The 24,423-nt window shown below is 46.5% G+C and overlaps 1 protein-coding gene across 1 annotated transcript in view; it reads left to right on the top strand.

Annotated features, from left to right (window-relative positions):
• ptk7b (protein tyrosine kinase 7b) overlaps positions 1-24,423 on the top strand; it is a 71,226-nt gene that overhangs the window by 40,082 nt on the left and 6,721 nt on the right. Inside the window, exons 2-9 of the mRNA XM_070977105.1 lie at positions 9,246-9,542; positions 16,380-16,482; positions 16,747-16,931; positions 18,991-19,138; positions 21,008-21,138; positions 22,898-23,164; positions 23,671-23,807; positions 23,893-24,028. Of these exons, the coding sequence (XP_070833206.1) occupies positions 9,246-9,542; positions 16,380-16,482; positions 16,747-16,931; positions 18,991-19,138; positions 21,008-21,138; positions 22,898-23,164; positions 23,671-23,807; positions 23,893-24,028 (1,404 nt within the window). The remainder of the gene's footprint in view (positions 1-9,245; positions 9,543-16,379; positions 16,483-16,746; positions 16,932-18,990; positions 19,139-21,007; positions 21,139-22,897; positions 23,165-23,670; positions 23,808-23,892; positions 24,029-24,423) is intronic.

Here is a 24,423-nt window from a genome sequence, read left to right as displayed (position 1 = left end):
CGAGGTCAACAGCTCCCCACCTCCACTGTAAACAGTGTTGACAGAAAGCTGCTTCCCCCTCCTGAGGCGCCGAACGGTTTGCCAGAATTTCCTCGAGGCCAACCGGTAGTCCTCCTCCATGGCCTCCCCGAACTCCTCCCAGACCCGAGTTTTTGCTTCTACAACCGCCCGAGCTGCCGCACGCTTGGTCTGCTGGTACCCATCAGCTGCCTCAGGAGTCCTATGAGCCAACCAGGCCCGATAGGACTCCTTCTTCAGCTTGACGGCATCCCTTACTTCCGGTGTCCACCACCGGGTTCGGGGGTTGCCGCCACGACAGGCACCGCCGACTTTACGGCCACAGCTATGGACGGCTGCATCAACAATGGAAGTGGAGAACATGGTCCATTCGGACTCAATGTCTCCAACCTCCCTCGGGATCTGGTTGAAGCTCTCCCGGAGGTGGGAGTTGAAAACTTCCCTGACAGCGGGTTCCGCCAGACGTTCCCAACAGACCCTCACGGTACGTTTGGGTCTGCCAAGTCTGTCCCGCTTCTTCCCCTGCCAGCGAATCCAACTCACCACCAGGTGGTGATCAGTTGACAGCTCAGCCCCTCTCTTTACCCGAGTGTCCAAGACATACCGCCGAAGGTCAGATGATACGACTACAAAGTCGATCATTGACCTCCGGCCTAGGGCGTCCTGGTGCCACGTGCACTGATGGACACCCTTATGCTCGAACATGGTGTTCGTTATGGACAAACTGTGACTAGCACAGAAATCCAATAACAGAACACCACTCGGGTTCAGATCGGGGAGGCCGTTCCTCCCAATCACTCCCCTCCAGGTGTCACTGTCGCTGCCCACGTGAGCATTGAAGTCTCCCAGCAGAACAATGGAGTCCCCGGTTGGAGCACTTTCCAGTACCCCTCCCAGGGACTCCAAGAAGGCCGGGTACTCTACGCTACTGTTCGGCCCGTAGGCCGAAACAATAGTGAGAGACCTATCCCCAACCCGAAGGCGCAGGGAAGCGACCCTCTCGCTCAGCGGGGAGAACTCCAACACATGGCGGCTGAGCTGGGGGGCTATAAGCAAGCCCACACCAGCTCGCCGCCTCTCACCGCGGGCAACTCCAGAGTAGAAGAGAGTCCAGCCTCTCTCAAGGAGTTGGGTTCCCGAGCCCAGACTGTGCGTGGAGGTGAGCCCGACTATCTCTAGCCGGTACCGCTCAACCTCCCGCACTAGCTCAGGCTCTTTCCCCCACAGTGAGGTGACATTCCATGTCCCCATAGCCAGAGTCGTTGTCCAGGATTTGGGTCGTCGGGGCCCCCGCCCACGACTGCTACCCATTCCACATAGCACCGGCCCCTTCTGATCCTTCCTGCGGGTGGTGGGCCTACGGGAAGGCGGGCCCACGTCGCTCCTTCGGGCTGTGCCCGGCCGGGTCCCGTGGGCAAAGACCCGGCCACCAGGCGCTCGCCTGCGAGCCCCAACCCCAGGCCTGGCTCCAGGGCGGGGCCCCGGTGACGCCAATCCGGGCGACGTACGCTTCCTTGCTTTAATTTCTTTCATAAGGGGCTTCTTGAACTGCTCTTAGTCTGACCCGTCACCTAGAACCTGTTTGCCTTGGGAGACCCTACCAGGGGCATTAAGCCCCGGACAACATAGCCTCTAGGATCATTCGGGTACTCAAACTCCTCCACCACGATAAGGTGGCAGTTCAAGGAGGAGTCGATGGGTTCCAGCTTATCAAATGTGAGAATTTGTTTTTTATAACTCTGAATTAAATGCTTTGGAGTTTAACCTTTCAGTAAATGAGAAATCATTGAATCCAATAATCGACTTGACTAACCAATAATAAAAATAATTGTTAGCTGCAGCGCTCAACTATTGAAGCCGACAAAAGCCGATGGAGGTCAATAATGAGGCCAGTCTGCGGTGATCCAGGCTGTCAGGCCTGTTTCAGTGGGCTGACAGAGACATTGTACCTGGTCTGACTCTGTCCTGTTAAATCTCTCTGCTGTCAGGTTGAATAAGGCAACCCGACCTCTTTGTTTTGGCGGCATTTCAGCTTCATGCACTGGTGATTTCTCTGTGTAATTCATGTTGGAAATCACAAACTATTGCTGACACACAGCATTGTTAAAAATACTGACCAAGAGATCACTGAAGCATGAAAATGCTCTACTAGCAAAATAAACCAATTTGACATCAGCGTCTGAGATTAGCTTCTACTTTCCTGTTAATAGTGCTTGTTTATAAATGTAATTATCTCTGTATTGCTTTTAAATTGTGATTTTTTTTTTAATATTATAAAATCAGAATGCAGTTTATCATGCAGCCATTCCTGTTTTATGCTCTTTGGGGTTTTTTTTTCATTATATTTATGAGGCCATGGATGCTGTCAGTTTTAAAGAAGATCTCCTGCCAACCAGTTTTCAAGGAGGCAGCCATGGAGGGAATTCAGTCAGTGGGAAACTGAAGCGTGCACACACACATCTGGTAATTTGTTGACAGGTAATGACAGCTCTGTCAGCGGGCCTCAGTGCTTCCCATGACTTTGCCCTTCATTCCCACTCCAATTTATCTTGGTCCACAAACACAGCTGAGGGCGAGGCTATCATAATTTCTGATCTGAGGGTTTTTTTTTTCAGCTTTTAAAGACACATTTACTTACTCTGTGACAGACAGTTATTGGCATCTCTCAGCAAATGTCAACATGGCACTCACCTGAGCAATCACCTCAGAGATTTCATCAACGTATTGTTCATGACAGCCTCATCGGTCAGTAACATTCAAGGCATTTGGCTGTTACTACTAGTTAATGATAATAGGCACATGGGAAAGAGAGATAACTACAGTAGAAATTCATTGCACTGCTGTTCACGATGAAAATAGTGATCACGAAATTAACTCCTACCTGTGTATGTCGGTGATTGTGTTCTCCTGATTGGCACATCTCCACCTACAGCTAAGTAAGGCCTGGCATTGATTTCATTTTGGCATCATGATTGACAGCTGATTCCTGTTCGCGACTCAAACAGTGGGTGGGACCTCGATACTGCGATCACTACTCCACAGACTCTGGCTCCAGATGATGTTACCAGTGCAAGATGGCACTGCCAGTATCCAGGAAGTTTTGACTTCTTGACATTTTTGGTTTGGTCCTGTAGGTTAAAACTGATTCAAAAGCATCTTCTCCTTCGCTCTGTTTGACATCCACTCCAGTAGGAATGTAAATCTTGTTAGCTTGTCCTTCCAGCTCAGCAACAGGAATCTGCAGTGACTGCTGATTAGCTGGAAATACAAATATGATCCACATTTCTTTTTCTCCCCACCTGCTGGCGTGCCTGACTCGTTTAATGGAGTGCTGCTCAGGTGACCTCATTACCTGACCCTGAGGATGAAGAGGAAGAGCCGCTTTTTGAATCTTAACTTATTCCTTAAAAAGGTGACCAGAGGGCAGCAGACCCGTGTCTCCCGCCACGTTCAGCCGTGTGAACATTCAAACCTGTGATCGTGGCAGAGCTGATGGCACAGCAGCTGTTCAAACAGAAGCTTTTAAACAGCAGTTTGCGTCAGTGTTCCCTCTCTGCCTCCATCCTTTGCATGCTGAAAAATTGATGACATGTTTTTCCAGCCTGTGCTCATCGTGTTGCCTCTCGTCTAACCTCCCGATTGCCGTTATCTAAATAAGATGTTCCATTCTCCCTCCAAATCGTGCTAAGCTCTCTTTCAGATCTTATGTGAACTGCTGGTGTTGTTAATAATTGATCCGATCAGAGGCGCTCTAATCGCGTCTGTGCCGTTTCCTGTTGGTACTCTTTTGAAGTCGCACTGTTTGTTGTCTGTGCCTGCAGTTTGAGGAAAGAGGGCTGATCTTATGTGGAGTCTCGCTGCTCTTATCCTTAATTGGGTTATGTAGATTTCGTGGCTGGGGAGTGGGAATGATGAAAATGGAGTGATCACGAACGGTAGTGGTGTCTTCATTAAGGATGGCAGAGGAGACAGAGGTGACTCGGGATAGATTACGCACTTAAAACTGTGGAGCGGACGTTTCTTGAGTGTTTGACAATGTGCAGTCTTCAGCAGTTTCGTGCGAGATTCTGGGAATTGTGCGCCACTAAGGCCGAGGTGTCACTGAGATACACATCTGATGGCAGCCACGTTCATTCGCCCTGTCACGCCCCGTCAACATTCTCACTCCTGCGACTCCTCGCTCTGCTGTCCCGTGGCTCTCAAACATTTCAGAGCAGCTGTCTCGCTTCGACACAGTCCACTGAGAGGCTGTGAAAACACACACATGCAGGCTATTTGAGCTCCCACCATGGGGGTGCCTGGTGCCAAGTATTTGTGGGTGCTGCTGTTCACGTGCATGTGGCGGCATCTCCCCCTTTAAGCTCTTGCAGCCTCAGTCCTGCGTGTCAGACCTGGTTGCCGTCACCCCGCAGCAGCTTCAGAGATAACATTGTTGTGTGTGTGATGGCCTGCTGGAGACGCACAATCCTGATAACAGGATCTTTACTGATAACGACATCTTTGATGTCACAGGGTATCTTATCTTAAACCTTTTTTAAATTGTAGTTGCAACTTTTAAAGCAGCACAATGAAAGCTAGTGTGTAGTCTGTATTAACCTCAAATAGTTTGTCTTATCTGGATATTGATTTGCTTGTTCATGTCCATAGATTATGCACCCACATTCCCTCTGTCTTTGACTCCATGCTGATTTGGTAGTACAGTGTAGCTTGCCCTGGAATACACTGTAATTCAGCTCGGCCACCTCTGCCTGTCTGAGCCAATGTTGAGAGAGAGAGAATGGAGGCACGGGCTGCTGATGAGCCCATTATGGTGGGTTCTGGCTGTCAGGCCGACTTACAGGCGACTTCCACCTGACAGCCCTGACAGCCCTGACAGCCGAGCCGGGCTTAATGGGGTCGGCAGTGCAGTCAAGAGAGAGAGGAGAAGAGATGTGTGCAGATATTTTACCCCTCTCAGCAGTTTCCCCCTCCATCTTTAACCTACTTTCTTTCTTTTCCAGCTTCTTTCCAGACACCTTGATCGAAATCCAGGGAAACTCCAAACTATTTTGAAAACGAAGAACTATTAATATTTCATGACGATCGCTGCTCATCCGGGTGCATTAGCGTATCCATCGTAAGCTCTTCCCAGCAAGTGCATATTGATTAGTATCGAAGCCATAGTTCTTCTTCTGTGTCTTCTGTTATTTTTTTTTCTTTTTCGTCTGTGAAGAGTTGGAGGTTCCCTGGAGAAAAAGTGCTTATGCCGAGCGCAGTTTTCTACAGATTTGATTTATTAAGACGTCATATTCCTTTCCTGCAATGAAGCTTTCTGGCTTTAAAAAAACAACTACATTTTAATTGAACTGAATAGTCAGTTAAACTGAACTATTAATCCTAAAAACAATCTACTAATGAATCAAATTTAAGCTTTAGTTTCAAAACTTAAAGGTGCTCTGTGGAGTTTCCTTTAAATCGAAAAAGTTGTTTACATTCAGTGTTTCTCACCAAACCTCATTCATGTGTATCCTCGAGGTCGAGCAAACATGGTGAAACATGTATTTCCGTCCTCATAAAACATTTGCAAAGCTGATAATTATTTTTTTTAAACCCTGCATCGTTTAAAAAACACTCATTAAAGAAATTCATCCATAGAGCTATTAGTGGCTCCTTTAATGACTGATTCTACTTCACTGTTTGTCTTTGTTGTAGAGTTAGTTTCATTGTGGACAGGATTTTCTTTTGGTTTGTTTAACATTCACCTCTTTCATTGCCACAGTCTGAGCGCTGAAGAGAGAAAGTTTCCATCCCGTGTTCCTCGTTGTTTGTTTCCCCTTCATCCATAACTCTCCCCTTCAACCACTCGCACTTTGAAGGTTTGGATAGCGTCTGCCGTGCGTATCTCTTTGAAATGTGCATCACCTTTCCCTCAGCCCGTGTGTGACTCAGTGAAAAACATGACCTAAATTAACCGCATTGATTTGGACAGACACGCATGTCTTTAGGAGTATTTAAGTTGCAGCATGCCTGCGTCATGGTAGTAGAGGGGAATGGGGGGGGGGGTGGAGCATTGTGTGCGCTTTATATGTGTGTGTTAGAGGCAGGGCTGCGATGCGTTGGAGGGATTTAGGTCACGGTGGCTTCCCTGTTTGAACGGTACAGTAAACTTGGCAGATTCCCCAGACGTTATAGACTCTCTCTCTCTCTCTCTCTCTCTCTCTCTCTCTCTCTCTCTCTCTCTCTCTCTCTCTCTCTCTCTCTCTCTCTCTCTCTCACATGTCTGTCTCCCTGTCGTCCTGTGGTATGTGAAAACACCTTATCTGTATGTGCTGTCTCTGCTGGGACTTTTTCCAGAACTCATTCACAACCTAAACACACACACACACACACACACACACACACACACACACACACACACACACACACACACACACACTGTATGTCAACTAGCATCTCAAATGAAACCATCAGCTGCACGGTCCTTCCACCAAAGCTTGTGACATCACCGCACGCAGAGGAGGCTCACTGAGATGCGAGTTGGTGTGCTGCCTCGCTCACACCCCGGCTGTTAGCTTGGCGTGGAGGCAGTGCACTTGTCTGTGAGCATTACTTGATAGATTGTTTGAGGTGGATGTTGGGGATGACCTGCGGGGGTTTCCAACCCATCTGCTGCCTTTTAGCCCAGTTGTACACAGATGGGAGAAATTCACGGCCTCTTTGGAGTGTTGTTAGAGTCCACTTGCTTACAGTAGAGAAGCTGGATCAAACCTGCAATAAACCATGTGAATTTGTGGTGAAGCTCATTTCAGATGGTGGATGAATTATTCATGAACTGTTAGGTCCATAATCAATAAATCTCTAGATGATTTTTTCCACTATGAATAGATACATTTTTTGGTCCATGAAATGTCAGCTATTGGTGAAATATGTTGGTTAAAACTTCTCAGAGCCCAGTGTGAGACTTCTTACTATTCATTCCCATGTGGAGACAGAGCATGAAAGAAAAATGAGAATAAGATATGATACGGCATGTTAGATGTAACATCTATGTATGGAAATGATGTGAGATGGTTGGCGCTTCAGTCAAGGTGGCACCAATTGAGGTGAAGAGATGAAGCTTCATCTGAAGTGAGACATTTTGCCCAATATGGTAAAGTAAAAGCCAATCATGTGGCAGCGGGTGTCTCCACTGGAGCCTGTAAATTTCTCTCCATATTGTATTTACAGCGGAAAGAAAGATCAATTCCCGATCCAACTGGATGCCAGACCTGGTGTGGCAGTGTGTTTTAATGCAGTGACCTTGTCCGTCTGAACATGTTTGTAGGGTTCACCTGTGCTAATCTTCACCTGTGCATCACTGGAGATGTCTGCGTCCTTGAACAAAAGAGTAGCCGCTAATGTTGTAGCTACTTTCTTTTCAGTACTGCTGAGTACGTGCTGGGTAAGGAGGCATTCACTGGTGGTTTTCGGCTTTAACACAAGATTGCTGACAGTTTTATCTGTGTGGGAGGTGTTTAGTTAACAGATACTGTATCGCTCTACTTAAGCGTCAGTATGTGAATCTATGAAGCATATCTCCAACCGTTCCTGGTGGTCTAAGGCTCAGTTTGAGCCACTTACCTTGCATGTGACATAGATGGTATCTCTGTATTTTATCTTCAGCCACCCAAATGATACTTTTTTGGTTCTCTACCTGTGATTTCCTCCTGTAACATAAGGCAAGGGGGCATTTAAGGCAAACCCAGCCTTTCCACAGCCTCACCTTTGATCGGCCTTTTCCGCCTCGCTGCTTCTTTTTCTGCCTCCTGTCTGTCGGCTCAAGCCACCTGCAGCTGAGACAAAGGTGAGCCTGATGAGGAGATGGACAGGCAGGAGGAGGGCAAGAGCCGGGGTGAGGAAGGTCAAAGATGGAGGAATTACCTTGGCTCATCTTCAACAGGCTCCTGATTTAACATTATTGAAAGATCCCCTTTTTACTTGGCTGCAGTCCTGCAAGAGGCTATGAAGACCTTGACACACACACACACACACACACACACACACACACACACACACACGCACACACACACACACACACACACACACACGCACGCCCCATTACACAGGTGTAGGTATGCTTAATCGACTCTAGCGGTGGACCGCACCTTACGATAACAAACCCTGACATGAGGTATGATAACATTGTGTAACACAGGACACATGAGGGCCTTCTTTGCTGGATCAGTGACATCTTTCAAATCACAAATCTTTTTAAAGAAGGCTTTCATTCATTCTAGTATAGCATTTTATTGCCAACGCACCTTCTGTGTCATCTGCTTTATTTTTTTTGTTTGTCTTTATTGTCGGTGGTTTTATTCCATTTTATTTCTGTAGTAGTCTGATTTTATAGGCCTCAGTCCTGAAACGTTTTAATCCTGGTTCAATCCATGTGAAGCTCTTAGTAACATTGTTTTGAAAAGTGCTGCATAAATCAAGTTTATTTTTATTCCTACCTTGACGTGCTTTGGAGAGGGTTACTGATGGGTCGTTCATTTTGGTAGTTCAAACAAGATGACAGTGTGCAGCTGGAGTAGACTCCCTCCCATGTCTCAAGACTTTTCTAAATGCATCATGAGTGCATATTTTTTGTTTTCGGTCAAAAATCATAAAATATAAAGATGCATTGGTCAGCAGATGGATGTCGCTGACGTGCTCTTTCAGGTTATGGTTGTTCGGTTGTACTCAAATGTGAGAACGTTTCTTGTGGCGCTGTGGTTTCTCAGCTTGTGACTGTAGCGTGTCAACGTGAGCGTGACTGTGAAGTATTCTGACAGCTGTAGTCCAAGTCACACTCTTCTCATTTTCTCCGCCGACATGTGGGGAAGTAGAGCAGAAAACATGCGTCTCGCACAAAGCCTGTACACAGCGTCGTGAGGGGAAATGAAAGATTTAAGTGTGTGTGAGGATGTGTGTGCAACACATCGTGTCCTGTTCGAGAGACCCGTCTCCCCCCCGAGCTGATGCCACATGACCGCGAGGCACATCACCCTCTCTCTGAAAGTATGTTCTCTGTGTCGGGTCTGATAATTTTACGACAAAATAATTCACGGCTAGCCAGCATTGTCTAAACATCGCATTCCTCCGCAAGGCTAAGTGGTCTCTATGGCATACACTTAATGAACGGAAAAAGCAGTAAAATGTTAACAGCAGCCCCATTCTCTCTCTCTCTCTCTCTCTCTCTCTCTCTCTCTTGCTTGCTTTCTCTCCAGTTCTCTCCATCCAGGCTGCTGCCATCCAGTTCACCAAGGAGCCCACGTCCCAGGATGCCTTGCACGGCCGCAGCGCCATGCTGCGCTGCGAGGTCAGCGACCCGGCCGACATCAGTTACGGCTGGCTCCACAACGGCCAACGCCTGGAAAACAGCGATAGGCGCTTCCAGGAGGGCAGCAACCTCAAGTTCGCCGCCGTGGACCGGCGGCTGGACGCAGGGAACTTTGAGTGCGTCGCACAAAACACGGCCACGGGAGAGGTTCGCCACTCCACCAATGCCTCCTTCAATATCAAGTGTGAGTGTTTGATTTCGAGCCGTTCTCACCGTCCATTCTCGAGCTGACAGGGTTTCATAATGACACCGAGGGTGCACATCCAGTTTCTGGATCAAAAAAGCAATACAAAAGTCACAGGATAAGATGACAGGTAGTATGAGCCGAAGGAATGTTTCCACCTTGTTGCCTTGTTCTTTGAGGCTTCCTTTCCCTTTCTCCAAAGGAAACTGGATACGTGTGCCACCGAGCATGTGTTTCTTGTTGCTCGTATCTTTTTTTCCCCTTCTCTTTTCTGTTGTGTAACACTCTCTTTTCCCATATGCTTTCAAAAGGCTTTTGTTTGGAAATTACCGAGCAGTGTAATTTACTTTCGAGCTATATAATTATTTAGGTTTAGATTAACACTGCCCTCCTTGCTCCAGCTTTTTATTCATGTCAGGCCTTTCCCTCCATCGCACTCTAAACTTTTTCTCCCATTAAGGGGGAGGCACACTAGTGTCTTAATGTTCCTGTCTAGCCCAATAAGCAAACCTCAATGACCCTCTTAAGTTTCAGTGGAAGCCATGGGAATTCTGCACAGCCCTGTTTGGGATAAATAAAAACCTTGTTCACGTATTGTGGAAGGCCCTCAGGTACCAGTTGTTACTGAATAGCCTTTGTGTTGTACAAACACCGAGTTTGTACCGACGGCAGTAGAAAACACAAAGCGAAGCAGAGTGAAAAATGGCTCCATCTGGAATATGTTGTCCTCTCTGGCTACGTTCAGCCAGGAGGTTTTTCTTTGCGGTGATGTTAATTGTTCAAAGGCTGATTACAAGAGCAGATGAGTGTCCAGACCTCCAAGTAGCCAGACTGAGAGGGACAGACGGAGGGAGAGTGCAGAACTTTAACCCCTGCTCTGTGATGTCTCTCCCCCAGTGGATATTTGCGGTCTGTAATGTTGAGCACCGGCTCTAAATGATTAAAAGTTTTAGCCAGATAGACCAAAAGAAGCACATCATTTTTCCAAACCATGTCTCATCTGAAGGGAACTGCTTTTATGTGTTGCAATTAAATGTGATCTAGTGTGTCAATAAAGCTCAGCTGACACACTCCCACAGATTAGAAAGGGAAGAGAAAACAAGTCAGACATGAAGCACCAGTTCTTAAGAGCTGCCATCGTGACCCAGAATAAACTGCGTTATCTGCCAGGTCGTTAATGTTACCACACGTTTGGAAAAGAGAGGCTTATTTGTATTGGAAGGAAGGTGCTATAATAATTTTTCAGGAATAACTTTTTTTCATGCTGAACTCATTTAGTCGTGGAAATAATGAGCACTTGTTTACACAAGAGTGGTAATACATTTTTTGCTCTGTCTAGATGTGCGTTTCTCTCACACAAACAGAAATTTAGAGGCACGGTACAGTGGTCTAAATATAAAATGTACAATACACAATCACACGAACATCCAGCTTCTCTTTGGCCATTTGTAGAAATTGTTTGAGATGTTAAATCTTCAATAGCTCTTAGTGGTAATCATTAACTCTGCAGCCCCTATCAGCTATGGAGCTTTGCGGCATCTCTCAGCTCATTTCTTGGTTTTCAGGCACACAGCTTAACTGCTTTGGTGCACTCTTACAGCTGTCATTGGCATCATATGGAGATGCAGCAGTCAGCCATGTTCAGCAAACAGCACAACATGGAGCAATGAGTCAGATATTTACTGGAGAGCAAATGAGTGTTAATGTCGCTCCATATCTGCCATGTGCCATATCAATGAGTGATTATACATCATTGTTGGCCTTTGAAATGTGAAATTGGCTGGTTTCAGAGGCTTTTAGCAAAACCGCTATGAGGACAGAGTTATGACACTGAGTACACTTTTCTCCTTTTCAGATGGAACAGTGCTGCAGACGTGGTGCATAAAGCTGATATGAGCAGCAGATACACAGCTGAGAGGCAGATATTAATGGATGCAGTGTTATCAGTGCACCACACATTAACATCCTGCTGGAAACCGTAAGATCGATAGCTTTGTATGAGAGTAATAAGAATACAGTAACATGAGTGGACTCCTCCTCAGGCGCGACTTCAGATAAGTAACCGCCTACAGCAAATTTGTGTCCTCTGTTAAAGGAGGATCAAGATCTTTTATAGCATTTATTTTGTCTCTTTGTTATGGCGTGCAGGTTAGCTGTCCATCGCTGGATCACTTTCAGTTGATCAGACCATGTTATGACAGATGTTCTCGTATTTCCCCAACATACATTTAACGGGCGATAAAGCTGCACGCAGCTTTAAAGTAAAGACCCCCTCTGGCATTAATCCTGCATGTGCGTTCGCTCATGTGTATGCTAGTTTGCGTGCGTAGTAGTAAATGTGGGTTGTAAGGGGGGTTGGGGTCTGGGTTATTCCATACGTACTGTACATAGACTGTACCGGAGTGGATTGTCCCCCCTCCTCCTCCCACCCTCTGCAGAGAGAGTTAATTTATCTTGCTCTCAATGGTGGGTGGGCAAATCCTGCCAGTTGAGAGTTATTCAGAGTAATTATCCCCCCTCTGTTTTCACTCATAGAGGTTTTAGCCCCCCCTCATCCCTTTGTCCCGGCCGGTCACTGGGTCTCCATGGCGAGACCGCGTCCAGCAGAGGCGTCGGGCTCAGGCATCACCATTGTCAGCATGTTTGTTGGTCCTGGAGGCAACGCTTGGCTTGACTCTTGGTAACAAGCTGCAGACTGACAGTGTTTAGGAAATCAGTGACATAGCGCGCAGGAAGATGGAGAGCAAGGGGTAGAAACACAAGGAGCGTGTTCTTCCTTTTTAATCTTTGAAATCACAGAGCCACACGCGCACACAAGCACCATCTTGGTTTAATCACACAGCATGTCTCCTTAACCAACATGAGAGCAGCAGATGCATTTTAGAGCGTCCTTGAGCCATCGCCAGTACAGCTCCACTCGCTCACATATTGTTAGAATTCCTACAGTTTTGTATTTCCTTGTCTGTTGTGAGCTGAAGGAGTGGAGCTCTTCATGCTTAACGACCCAGACAGGCTCCATCCGTCAGCCTCTTTCCCGCAGAGTGTCTTTGCTCCGGTGTCAGAGTGTCTTTTCCCCCCTTCCTTCTTCCTCTCTCTGCCCTGTCGCAGCAGCAGCAGCAGCAGCAGCAGCAGCAGCAGCAGCAGCAGCAGCAGCATCTCTGTGAGTCACCATAGTTTGCAGCCTGGCTTCTTGACCTCTGTCAGCTTCAGCTGATAGAATCTGACACCTCATCTAAAACAGCAAGCCGAGTCTGTCGCGCTTTACCCCGGGCTGCGCTAGGGCACTTTTTCCTTTTTTTGTTCTAACAAAGTCGACTATATGATGCCGCCCTGCCACATGTTTTAGTTATTTCCATACCCATATGTTGCTGTCTGTCAAATCACATCCCCAGCACTGCCCAGGATAACACAATCCACCCTGCCTGTCTGTTGAAAAACCCCTCTCCATGGCAACAAATCAGCTCATCGAGTGAAACACACAAACACACACGTCCAGCTGCCTTTTGGCACAGTCAGGGACGAAGGGTCCAAGCATCTGCCTTGACAATATCCTCACAATTCATCTGTTATCGTCCCCGTGTTGATAGAGCTTCCTGTTCTGCCTCCAACATAATAATTATACGCCCCTAATTATGGCGTTAGCTGCCAGGCCTGCTCCAACACTTAGTCATGCATTCTGAGAGGGATTACGGGGAAGTATTTGCCACTAATAGCTTATGAAAGAGCGCCTTCTGTTTGTCGAGTGGACAGCTGGAGAAACCTGAACTGTGAATGGAGCTGCGAGCAGTGTGAAAGGTTAGAATGTGTGGCGGTCACAAAATCCAGGTCAATTTGGAAATGAAATGATACCAATAATAATAATAATAATATGCACAGCTGCATGTAAACAGGAATGTTAGTGGGATATTTATTTTCATTAGGCATTTAAACAGCTTGGCAGGAACATATTTATCTATTTTTATTTTTTTATATATATATGTGGGTATTTATTTGTCTCATCTCTTCTTCCTTTTATTCCAGACTCATGCTGTTGGAATGTACAAGCATTAAAAGGTGTCAGAGGGCTTTTCTCAGGAAAGACATACCAGACACAGAGAGGTTAAAGTCTGTAGGTTGAAAGCTTTTTTTCCATTGGCAGTAGATGGGGAAAAAACATGGGCTCTTATAAAAGTAGCACAGAAAATGGCTTCAAAATGCAGCTGTGTCTGCTGACAGGTTGACACCCACCTGTTACTCCAGGCAGGTTAAAACACATTCTTTGATTTCGTTTTGTGAATGTCAGTCATGCCGAAGATGATACTTGTTGTTGCATCAAACTTTTTCTTACTCTCTCCTCCTCAATGACTCACCGCTTCCCCTTCTGCTTCTGTCAGCCCCTTCATGCTTCCAGTGTACTAATAACAGGTCTGTCTGAGTGTCTGGCCTCAGGTTCCCATTGCTGGGATGGCCTTCATCACCTTCTCCTCCTCCTCCTCACTGAGACACTAGTGCTGCTGACTGGCAAGACCTTGACTGAGACCTACAATCAGCATCCTCTGCTGATATATGAGTACATTCACACTCACTGGGGCACAGCATCATCAACTGTGTTCCACATCTCACCGCCGTACGTACACAAACACTTGTCTCTAACAGACACATAATCGCACACATTTGTTCCACCGTGCTCACACGCTCACAGTTGTTGGAGCATCTGTGTAAGGAGGAAGCTAATGAGCGCTGCCTGGCACAGATGGGAATATAAGCAAGAGGGATGGAAGCCCTGTTACTGTGGAGATGGCTTCCCCATGATCCCCAGAGCACTGCCAGTTTCCTGTTTAATTCATTGTGACAGGTCTTCTTCTTGCACCCCCTGTGACCTCATGGAGGTGCTGCGTCCTCCCTCTCTCCACCACTCTCTCAGGTGGAGGCTCATGCCGTGCATATTTCATAGGTGATCCAAACAGCAGCAGAACTGCAACCACAATATTCAGCCACAGGCCATATGAATGGAGCTCAGCATGATGGAATGTCTTACACTAATACACACACAGACACACACACATAAAAGCCCCATGGACTCATGCATAACCCAGTGCAACCCAAACAAACACACTCTCTCAGTGAATGGATGTATGCATCGAGTATCCACGGCGGGAGTATGGTTACTGTAAGTCATACAAGCACGTCTCATATATCATCACATAAATAACAATTAGCCCTGATCTCACTCAGTGTAAACATCAAGTATTTGTGTAGTCAACACACAGCAAGGGAGGGGGAATTCCAGCAAGGTAACGCGAAGGCTGCAACGACCAAATCTAAGGTGTTTCCCACCAGTGGAGACAGCTTTGACTGTGAAAAATGCATTCAGGCGAGACACCACAGGTGAATCAGATATCACCATGAAACTTCCCCAGTTCATTACTTACAATAAGACAGTTATTTTTTATATTATATAAGTTTTCTGAACATTTATGTTTAAGTAGGTAAATGATACATTATCTCTTATCTTACGTTATCTTATTTATCTATTAAATATGCTCTAATGTGCATTAATTTCCAGAACAGAAATCTGAACATTTGATAAAGCCTGGCTCCAAATTCTTGTTTTCTTTTTGTTGACAGATTACAGTCAAAGGTTTTTGCAAAGGGAATTTTGGGTGTCACTTTTTATCACTCCATGAGTCAGAAAATACTGTAAAGAGACATAAAAAAAATGCATTTTCACCATGTTTTCAGGATTAATTGGAATACATGTCATGCTACTGAAGCAAAATTGACTAATGCAAGAGAGAAAAAATTCTGATTTGCCTGTCGGCTCTGGCCTTTGTTCATCCAGTCGACTTCAGTGTGCTTGTAGTTCAGGAGCAGGCAGCGATTTTTGTCAACAGAGCTGTTTCCATCAGATCAAACACAGCGCTTTTAAGGCTGACACTGAATTTCGGGCTGCACCAAAGAGGAGCCACCATGGCCCGTCTTATTGAAAGAGGGATGAAATGCCTCAAGAGATTCGTATATCCACTAGTCTGCCTTTGACATTTGAAAGAATCGTGCCCTGAAAAAGGATCACAGGCTGCTCTTCTTTTAGCAACAGTGATTTCCTGTGTACATATATATACATATATATACACACACACACACACACACACACACACACAGTACAGTATATATCTCAGTGCACTGGGCCAAACCCTTAATGGTAAAACCACTCTGATGTGTTCAGGGGACGACTGGATCAATTTTCCACCATCTGCTTTCTTCATTTGTTCTCTGGCTCGTGTGTCGCTCTGGAACAATCGATCAGGTTTCATGTTCCTTGTGTGAGGGATGGCTCTCATCACTCTGTTGTGGCATCTGCTGCTCCCACGGTGCAATAATGTAGACACACCTGATCAGGTTTGAAGATATTTTCCAGCATTTTCAAAATGATAACTGTGCTGAGGCCAAAAGTCAAAACATGTTCACTGTTGCCTGAGTTTTATGGGCTGCTCTGACAGCGCAGCAGCCCTTTTAACAGAGTAAGCCAATGAGCTGTCCATTAAATGTCCATAAAAAGCACTGTAAAGGCCCAGCTTGCTCTTGTGAGTGCAGGACAGTGGTATGCCGGAGCTGAGCCATTGATGCAGAGGCTCTCTGCTCTGTCTCTGCTCCTGAGTCACGCCGCCGTCTCACTCTGACTCTGCCCTCATCCCTGCTGCGCCCATTAGCATTGCCGTGCGTCCCACAAGGACAGACAACAGGACGACCACTTAACTCAATTTTTCCTCCCGTCCCTCTCCTCCATTATTCCTCCCGTCCTCCTGTGCTTCCTCCCTCCTCCCGCTTACAGTCTCCTCTGTTCTTCTTCCTCTCCAGGGTTAGAAAGCGGTGGAGTGACTTTGAAGGAGCCCGCTTCAGAAGGGGAGATCGAGAGCTCTGCGCCGGTCACGTTGCGCTGTCATATTGATGGACACCCGCGGTGAGTCTCCTCCCCTGCCACCTCAAGTTCAGAGCTCAGAGGGTTAAGGATCATGTTGAGGACTGTACTGTAAAGCTGTTCTTCTGTCCTCGTTGGCCTCTCTCATGCCCTTATGTTCTTCTTTTCCTATTCTTCCTCTCCCCTCTGCTCACCTTTGTGCCTCTTCTTTTTTGTCTTCATCTATCACGCGCCTCCACCCCAATTTCTATTCTGCCCCTAAACCTCTCTCCTGCCTATCCTCTTAAATCCTCCTCGCTGTCTCAGGCCAACGTGCCAGTGGTTCAAGGATGGGGTGAAGCTGACAGAGAAGAGCCATCAGATCAACAACAAGGAAAGGACGCTCACCTTCAAGAGCGCCAGCCCGGACGACAACGGCCTGTATTACTGCTGTGCCAAGAATGCAGCCGGGCACGTCTGCAGCAACAGCAACTTCACTCTCAACATTATAGGTGTGTGTGTGCGTGTGGCGTGCTGTGACTGCTGCGACATATAAGTCATCTTTGGTTTCTCAGTTGTTTTCTTCTGCCGCTCTTAGTGTGACTCAGCCTATTATGCTGAATTATCCTGACTACGTTTGAGCTTCTCACAATTTCAAAAAGCCCAAGGGGACATCTTGAAATTGCTTGTTTTGTCTAACGAATCTCAAAGATATTTGTTTTTACTGATTTTCATATGAGAGAAAATATGCAAATCCCCACATTAGAGAAGCTGCCAGTGATTGTTTGGCACGTTAGCTTGAAAATGACGTGATAATTTGCTCATTGCTTTTCTGCCGTTTAACTAATCGATTAATCAACTCCTTTTGGCCTCAGTTGCCTGTAATTAATAATCAGATATTTCCAGCTTTCAGTGAATTTTCCCACCTTTCCACATCTGCCAGGAAGTGCATTGAAGAGGAGGAGGAGGAGGGGTGTATAGACCTGCAGTGGTGAGAGAGAGCAGGCATTCCCAATGTGATTACCTGAGAGTGTGTTAGCACCTTCCTCCTCTGCCACCCACGCAGACAGAGACAACATCATCATAAACATCTACTGAACAAACAGTAACATCAGCTCCCTCAGCAGCAGCAGTGTTGTACTGCTGATCTGAATGTGAAACTGCAGCGTGCTGTTGTATAGGGTGATTATTTGTATCTCTACAGGCTCACAACATGACTGTGTCCATGTATTACTCATGTTGAGGGGACAAGAATCTGTTTACACAGGCACATGTGTGGGCAAAATACAGGTCCCCACAATTTAAATCATTACATTTCAGGGTGACGACTGAGGATAGGGTTACGGGTTAGGTTAGGTAAGGTTAGGGTAGGTTTAGGGTTAGGAATAGGCAAATAGTGGTTAGGGTTAGGGTTAGGATTAGGGTAAGTCTCCAGGAAATGAATGTAAGTCTGTAGTGTGTGTGTGTGTGTGTGTGTGTGTATTATCCTTTCTGTTCACCGCAGAGCTTGTACTGTACATAGAGCAGCACATCTGTGTGAGAAACCTGATGCTCTAATTAGCCACCTGTAACACAGGCACACAGACCAGGTTAGCACCTGGCTGGAGGAAGAATGGATAATTGTTGAGTTTCCAGTTACCATGGTGCCACCCTCTGCTCCTCTTTTGGGCTTCACCTTAAGGAAACGTTGACAGATTTAGACAGGTTTTCAATGCACGGTCACAGCTCTTTAAGATGAGGACTTCCTGGGTGGCCAGGTGTGCTCCAAGCACACGCCTTCCTTTTTCTTCACGCCAAAACGGCTGCTGGCATTAGCTGTTCAGAATTGAAATACTCACGCACTTAAACCTGGATTAGAGGCATTTCCATGTTCGCATTTCTTTATTGAGCTCAACGCCCTTTCAGCTTTGTATTTGGAGTATAACAATGTCCCAAAATCTGTGTGGTAATTACCCCTTCTACTCAAGGTTGTACACTGCTAAATCTGTGGTTTTGGCAGATCTGAGCAGCCTAATGTTAGCCAAAGCTAACACTGGATGCCTGACAGGATGGAGGGGGTCAAATATTACACAATTAAAGCATTTTTGAGTGATGTGAAATCGACAGCAAATATGCTCCATTGCTAAAAATATGAAATGACCAGTCTTTTTAAATTATATATTAAATTGACATGGTATGGATTTTTCCTGTCTCCAGAGTAGTTGACCCTACTTGAATCCCTCTAACTCCAATGTCTTGGAAAAGCGTGACTTTCGATCATCAGAGAAGAGAAAAATGATCTCTTGTGTGTGACTCTACGATCCACGAGGTAAAGAAACAGGAGGAGACGATGGTCCAGATAAGCTGCGGGTCTGTTCACTGACCTCATTAAGTCTCCCCGGGGCCTCCCTGAGGTGTTGACACACACCGCCACCTGAAGGCCACTTGTTCACCAGCCTCACGCTGCTGTTGGCAGCTTCTAATAAAGCCCGGAGCAGATTGGTGCGATGCACAGGCATCCACTCAGATGGAACTTGATGGTCCAATGCCTGCGGATGTAATCGTGCAGATGTTTGTCTGTCTCTCCAACAGATAAGAGTTTTCCACGGCCAGTGGTCACTCCTGAGGACCAGGTGGTGCTGAGAAATGAAGAGGCCGCTCTCCACTGCCAGTTTACTGCCGTGCCGGCCCCCACGTTGGAGTGGTACCACGAAACCGAGCTGCTGGCAAACAAGTCTCGGTATGTTGAGAGCTAAATCCTCCCCTCTGCATCGCCCTTTTCTTTCTCATCATACATCACATACTCCCCTCTCCCACCCACATCCTGCCCCCACTTCATTCCCTTCCCTTACTTACCGTTATATAAGCTCCAGCTTTGGGTATTCCTTTGAACCCAATGAGGTGGAACTCTTGCACCGGGCTCCCAGCTCTCTGTGTGCCGTTACCACTCAGTCTTAAGATGGATTGCACATTAAGGAATATTATTACTGGAAAAGAGAACAGTGAAGTTTCTCTGCAGTCTACATCAACTGAATGCAGTCTTTCTCTCCGGCCTATCGCAGAGGACTTCCAGCTCTCCACTGATCATGCACTGAGCAGAAAAAAGCATGTCCCCTTTAAACACATAAGCACTGTATAATAACCAATTTCTATACCAAGTGCCAAGCATACCCTCAGGGTTTGTAGCACCTCATGTTTATACATAGTCACATTGGAGGCACCGTGCTCCACATGGGTTTCTGTAGCCTGGATTTCGATTTTAAAGTGATTATTATGTTCAGTGAGTGAGGGAGGGAGGTGAAGGGCTCCAATATCAATAGTTAGTCACTTGTGTAATGAGCTTGTCAGAGGCGGGTTTGGTCACTAAGCAGTGATGACTCAGCACCAGGATTACAGAGGGACGGGTAATAAGCGTGAATATAAAAGCACACACACAGACTGTATTCCAAGTTGTGTTTATTGATCTGGGCTGATGTAATCCCAGAGGATTGCAGCTGCTCAGCAGGGGATATCATCTGTTTTGTACACTCTTTACAGATTATGTGAATGTTTGATGGAGTTTGCTTTTCATAAGTGTGAAACGAAGGGAAAACATAGCAGCGAAGGCTCATCACTGTTTTTGCAGACAGAAAAAATTCTGCCCCTTGGGTCAAACCAACTGTCGAGGCAAAAAATGTGAAACCACGCCAGTTCTGTCAGAGTTGGATCACATATAGCTGTGGAGATGATTGCCTTTGTTCATTTTGTTTTGTGGTTATTTTAGACGGTTTCCTCCGAGTGAAGTAATGTTCCACAGACTCGTTCTCTATCTCTTGGGTGGAAACACACACAAGCTCCCAAAGCTCATTTCCCTCCTCCTATTGAACGCAGAAGAAGAGAAGACACAGAAATATCAGCCCTCCTGAGGGAATCCGGTGCAGAACCAGATAGTCCTGGATGAAGCGTGTTTTTTGGAAATCTCTGCTCAGGAATTCCACAGCATCCTCAATGCATCCAGCAGCGCCTTCACTCCTCCCTGTCTTACATATTCACTTTTCCCATGAGTTTTGTAATGACTTTGTTGTGTAGTTGTGAGGAGCTGTTGAGTTGGTCTGCGGAGCAGATTTCTGTGCTGTGTGGGATGTGCAGCTTCTAATCTGTCATCCCTGAAGCTGGCTTAAGGTCAGCCTTTAATTACTTCTCGTACCGTCCATCACTGGCACTGATACTCCCTTCAGCCCGCCAGAGGCCAGGGGCCAGTCATCAGGAAAAGCACAAGACTTTTTGAAATGAACTCTGTATGTAGGTCACTTTTCTTTGTATTCTGTGGACAAATCAGCATTTACTTTAACCTATTTGGAGCAGCAGATGGCTCGGGTTTTACTGAATCAGGGCAATTCCGATAGTCCGCTAACATGCCAAGCACAAAAAAGTAGTCCCATGTTCAGGTTTTCTGGCACTCATTCAATTGTCTCCATCTGGTGCTCCAAGCAGACCAAAACAAGTACTCAATTGTTTTCAGATGCCACCTGAGGAAGATCTGGTGGAGGCTTTCATGCACAAATAACGCATGACGTTAGGCCGTATGAACGAGCCGAGCTGAACTGTCTGATCTGTTTCTTCTCCACAGTGTGGTCCTGCTCTCCAACGGCACGCTGCTCATCACTCAGGTCAAGCCCAGGAACACGGGGACCTATAAGTGTGTGGGTCGTGGCCTCAGAGGGTCCCAGGTCACACTGGAGGCCTCCCTCCACATAGCAGGTACTCACTCACTCACACACACACACACACACACACACACACACACACACACACACACACACACACACACACACACACACACACACACACACACACACACACACACACACATATTTGCAGTTGTTGAGCTGGTGAGAGATAAACACCTGTGATTCTGTAATCTGAGAGTGAGGGGAGGCATTTGGGTAGCATATTTATCCTGCCCTCCACCTCATTCTGCCCTCCCCTCCCTTCTTCTTCTGGCTCTTTCACATAGAGCCAGATCTCTCCGATGAAAATCACATTCCCATATTGACATCCGGCCCAGCTGTGTCCACTACACATGCCGCACCGGAGCGTTTTCCTGCTTCTCCTTCTTATTATTTCCTCCAACAGTCCAGCTCTGCGCCAAGCTTGTTTAGCTCAACAAGCTTTCTCCAAAGTGCAACACCTGGCTGAGAAAACATCTAACATTAAAGAGCTTACAAGTACCACTCAAAGTGGCTAACAAGAGGGCTAATTATGAGGTTGTGAAATGCTTACTGTCATTAGACCTGCCCCCGGTGATATTCATCTAATTTCAGTAGAATCCGACTTGTCAGAGATGACTGCTGCCAAGCAGGCAGGTGTGCTGAATCAAATGAAAACATCACAACTATAACAACTCCGACTTTGTGGTTGTGCATATAGGTTAGATTGTGATGCACACAGGGAAAACAATGTAATATACACGCCCAGACACATCAGAGTTTTTGATATTGCGCCTGCTCTTTTTCTGTCCAACTGTGACTCCAAGAGGACTCCTTTAAACGGCTGCTTGAGCTCAAAGCAGGAGCAAGCTGTAGTATCTTCTCATCTTACTAATCAGCCAGCATTTTGAAATGCAAGTGCATGCAAGTCAAATATTTTGAATGAGCTTAGGGCAGGAATTTCTCCGCGTTTCAGGGTCCCAAGTACTTTTTTCCTCTCGAGCAGCCCCCTTTTCCCCAAGGGTCTTGGATTAAGGAGCTTCGGCTGTATCTGCAGTTTTAACCCAGTGAACCGCAGCTCCATTTAAATACCTTAATTCACTTAATCTGATGGTAATCCCTGCAGGCATTATAGAGGATTGTGTCACAGTAGAATTCAGTATTTAGGGGACAAGTTTAAACAGTCACTCATAGCTCCACCTCATTCATTTCGCTGCCCCCCCCCCATCCCCCCCCAGCTCCACTTCTCTTTCATCTGCTAAGAAATGTGTGTTTTCTTCTGTTCCCATTAATTGATTTAGATCTTAGACTCATAGAAGTTCACAGCCACTGACCAGCTTTCAGAGCGTTGTCGGCCAATAAAGTATTAATGACTTCCATTTGGGACACACACACAGTATTAAACCACACAGTAGTGGAGGTCTTGTGAGTCTTTGTACTGCAGATCACATTCCAGTTTCTGTATAGGGGCTGCCAGTTTTGATATGACCCACCTCACACAGGCCTTCTTTAATTCCCGTACAACTTATATACTCAGTTCGCCTACTGTGCGCTTTGTTCTGTAATTACTGCGGCCTGCACTACAAATCAGAGGACTTTTACTAACAAGGCAGGAAATCCGTTAACAGAACTGTGAGTTGGAATGAAGCGTGCTCGGGGCTCCTCATGAAATTCAAAATCAGTAATGCTTCGGTGGCTTTGAAGACAGATTGATGATTATCAGGGGCCTCGTGGAAATGGAAATCAATTCCAGCACTCAAATTGCTCCTTTGCGCTGAAAATTCTCTCGCTCTCCCCGCTCTCCGCCACAGAGTTAGACGACATGGTGGCCAAGATGTCAAAGGTTTTCACAGCGGACACTGTGCAGCGGGTGCCCTGCCGCCCCCCACGTGGCAGACCTGAGCCAGAGGTGTGGTGGGAGAGAGGAGGTCAGCGAGTGCCCACAGAGGGCCGAGTGTACCAGGATGGCTTGGACCTGGTCTTCAGTCCCACCGAGGAGGGGGATTCTGGCGCCTACACCTGTGTGGCCCAGAACAAGGCGGGACGCAGGACGCAGGAGGTCACCTTCACCGTGGCCAGTAAGTCACATGCTGACTGCTTTAAAGGGACGCTTCAGCAGTTTTGTACATTAAGTGTGCAGCTCCGGTGAGAACAGACTGCTTAAATGTGATTAAATGACTTAAAGAATGGCTTGTGGTCATTTTTCACTGTCAAAAAAAACATCAAAACATAGGAGATATATTCAGTGCAGGGCACCAGGGGAACAGGATGAATTATCCTGTTATCATCACATATGAATGTAGCATAATAGATTTAAGTGTCGTACTTTGTTGTGTTTTAGTTTAGCTTCCTTTCATATTACAGGAAGTCATATTTAATGTCAGGAGCATGGTGAGAACACTGCAACCAGATACACTAGGATTATTAATGGTGTCTGTGTTTAGTCTGGCCAGTGGGACAAGCTCGCTAACGCTCTGTGTATTCCTCCAAAGAGAAGGACCGAAGGGCTGTGATGTATATGCTGTATGGGTATGTGTTAAATGTCTGCACTGATACTATAATGCCTTTCTGCATGTCTCCAAAGCTGCACCAGTGTGGGTGATGAGGCCTCAGGACAGCCACTTAGAGGAGGGCAAACCAGGCTACCTTCACTGCCAGGCTCAGGCCAACCCTGAACCTGAGGTCACCTGGCTCCGCAACAACATCATGATCACTCCAGAGGTCGGATATGACACACAATAACACACACAAACACACACTTAAATCATTGTCTTTGTCTGACATGCATTGTTTCTTTTGTTTCCAGGATTCTCGTTTTAAGCTGTTCCCTAACGGCACCCTGAGGATCAACAACGTGGAGGTGTACGACGGACAGATGTACGGCTGTGAAACCAAGACTGCTGGCGGCCGACTGTCTGGCCAAGCTAGAGTAACTGTGCTCGGTAAGCTGCGAGGGAAGTGCTGCGTTTGATCAATACACACAGTAGATTACATTATTCCTACTGAGCATGTTCTTAGAGTTATTTGACCACACTGACCGAAAAATAATGTGTAACAAGTGAACTCACGTCCAGGGCATAATGACTAACACGGCGCTGAGGGAAAATATAGAACACGTGTGGTCGTGCCTGTGGGCTTGTGAGTGCGAATATGTGTTTCCTAAAATAGGAGGAGCATGTCTATGTTGTGTCTCTGGGCATCCTGCAGGACACCCACAGAGGTGTAAAATATGACTCATGCACGGCAGCTTTGTTCCAGCCTCCATTTTCACACATTATCTCCATGATAAATTCCTCTCAGCGTAGCTCTGCTGCTGCAGGATTATGACTGCATGTCG

This window comes from Chaetodon trifascialis, chromosome 13, assembly GCF_039877785.1.
Source record: "Chaetodon trifascialis isolate fChaTrf1 chromosome 13, fChaTrf1.hap1, whole genome shotgun sequence".
Lineage (NCBI taxonomy): Eukaryota > Metazoa > Chordata > Actinopteri > Chaetodontiformes > Chaetodontidae > Chaetodon > Chaetodon trifascialis.
Note: the sequence above shows the minus strand (reverse complement) of the source record. Positions and strands in the feature narration are given on the sequence as shown.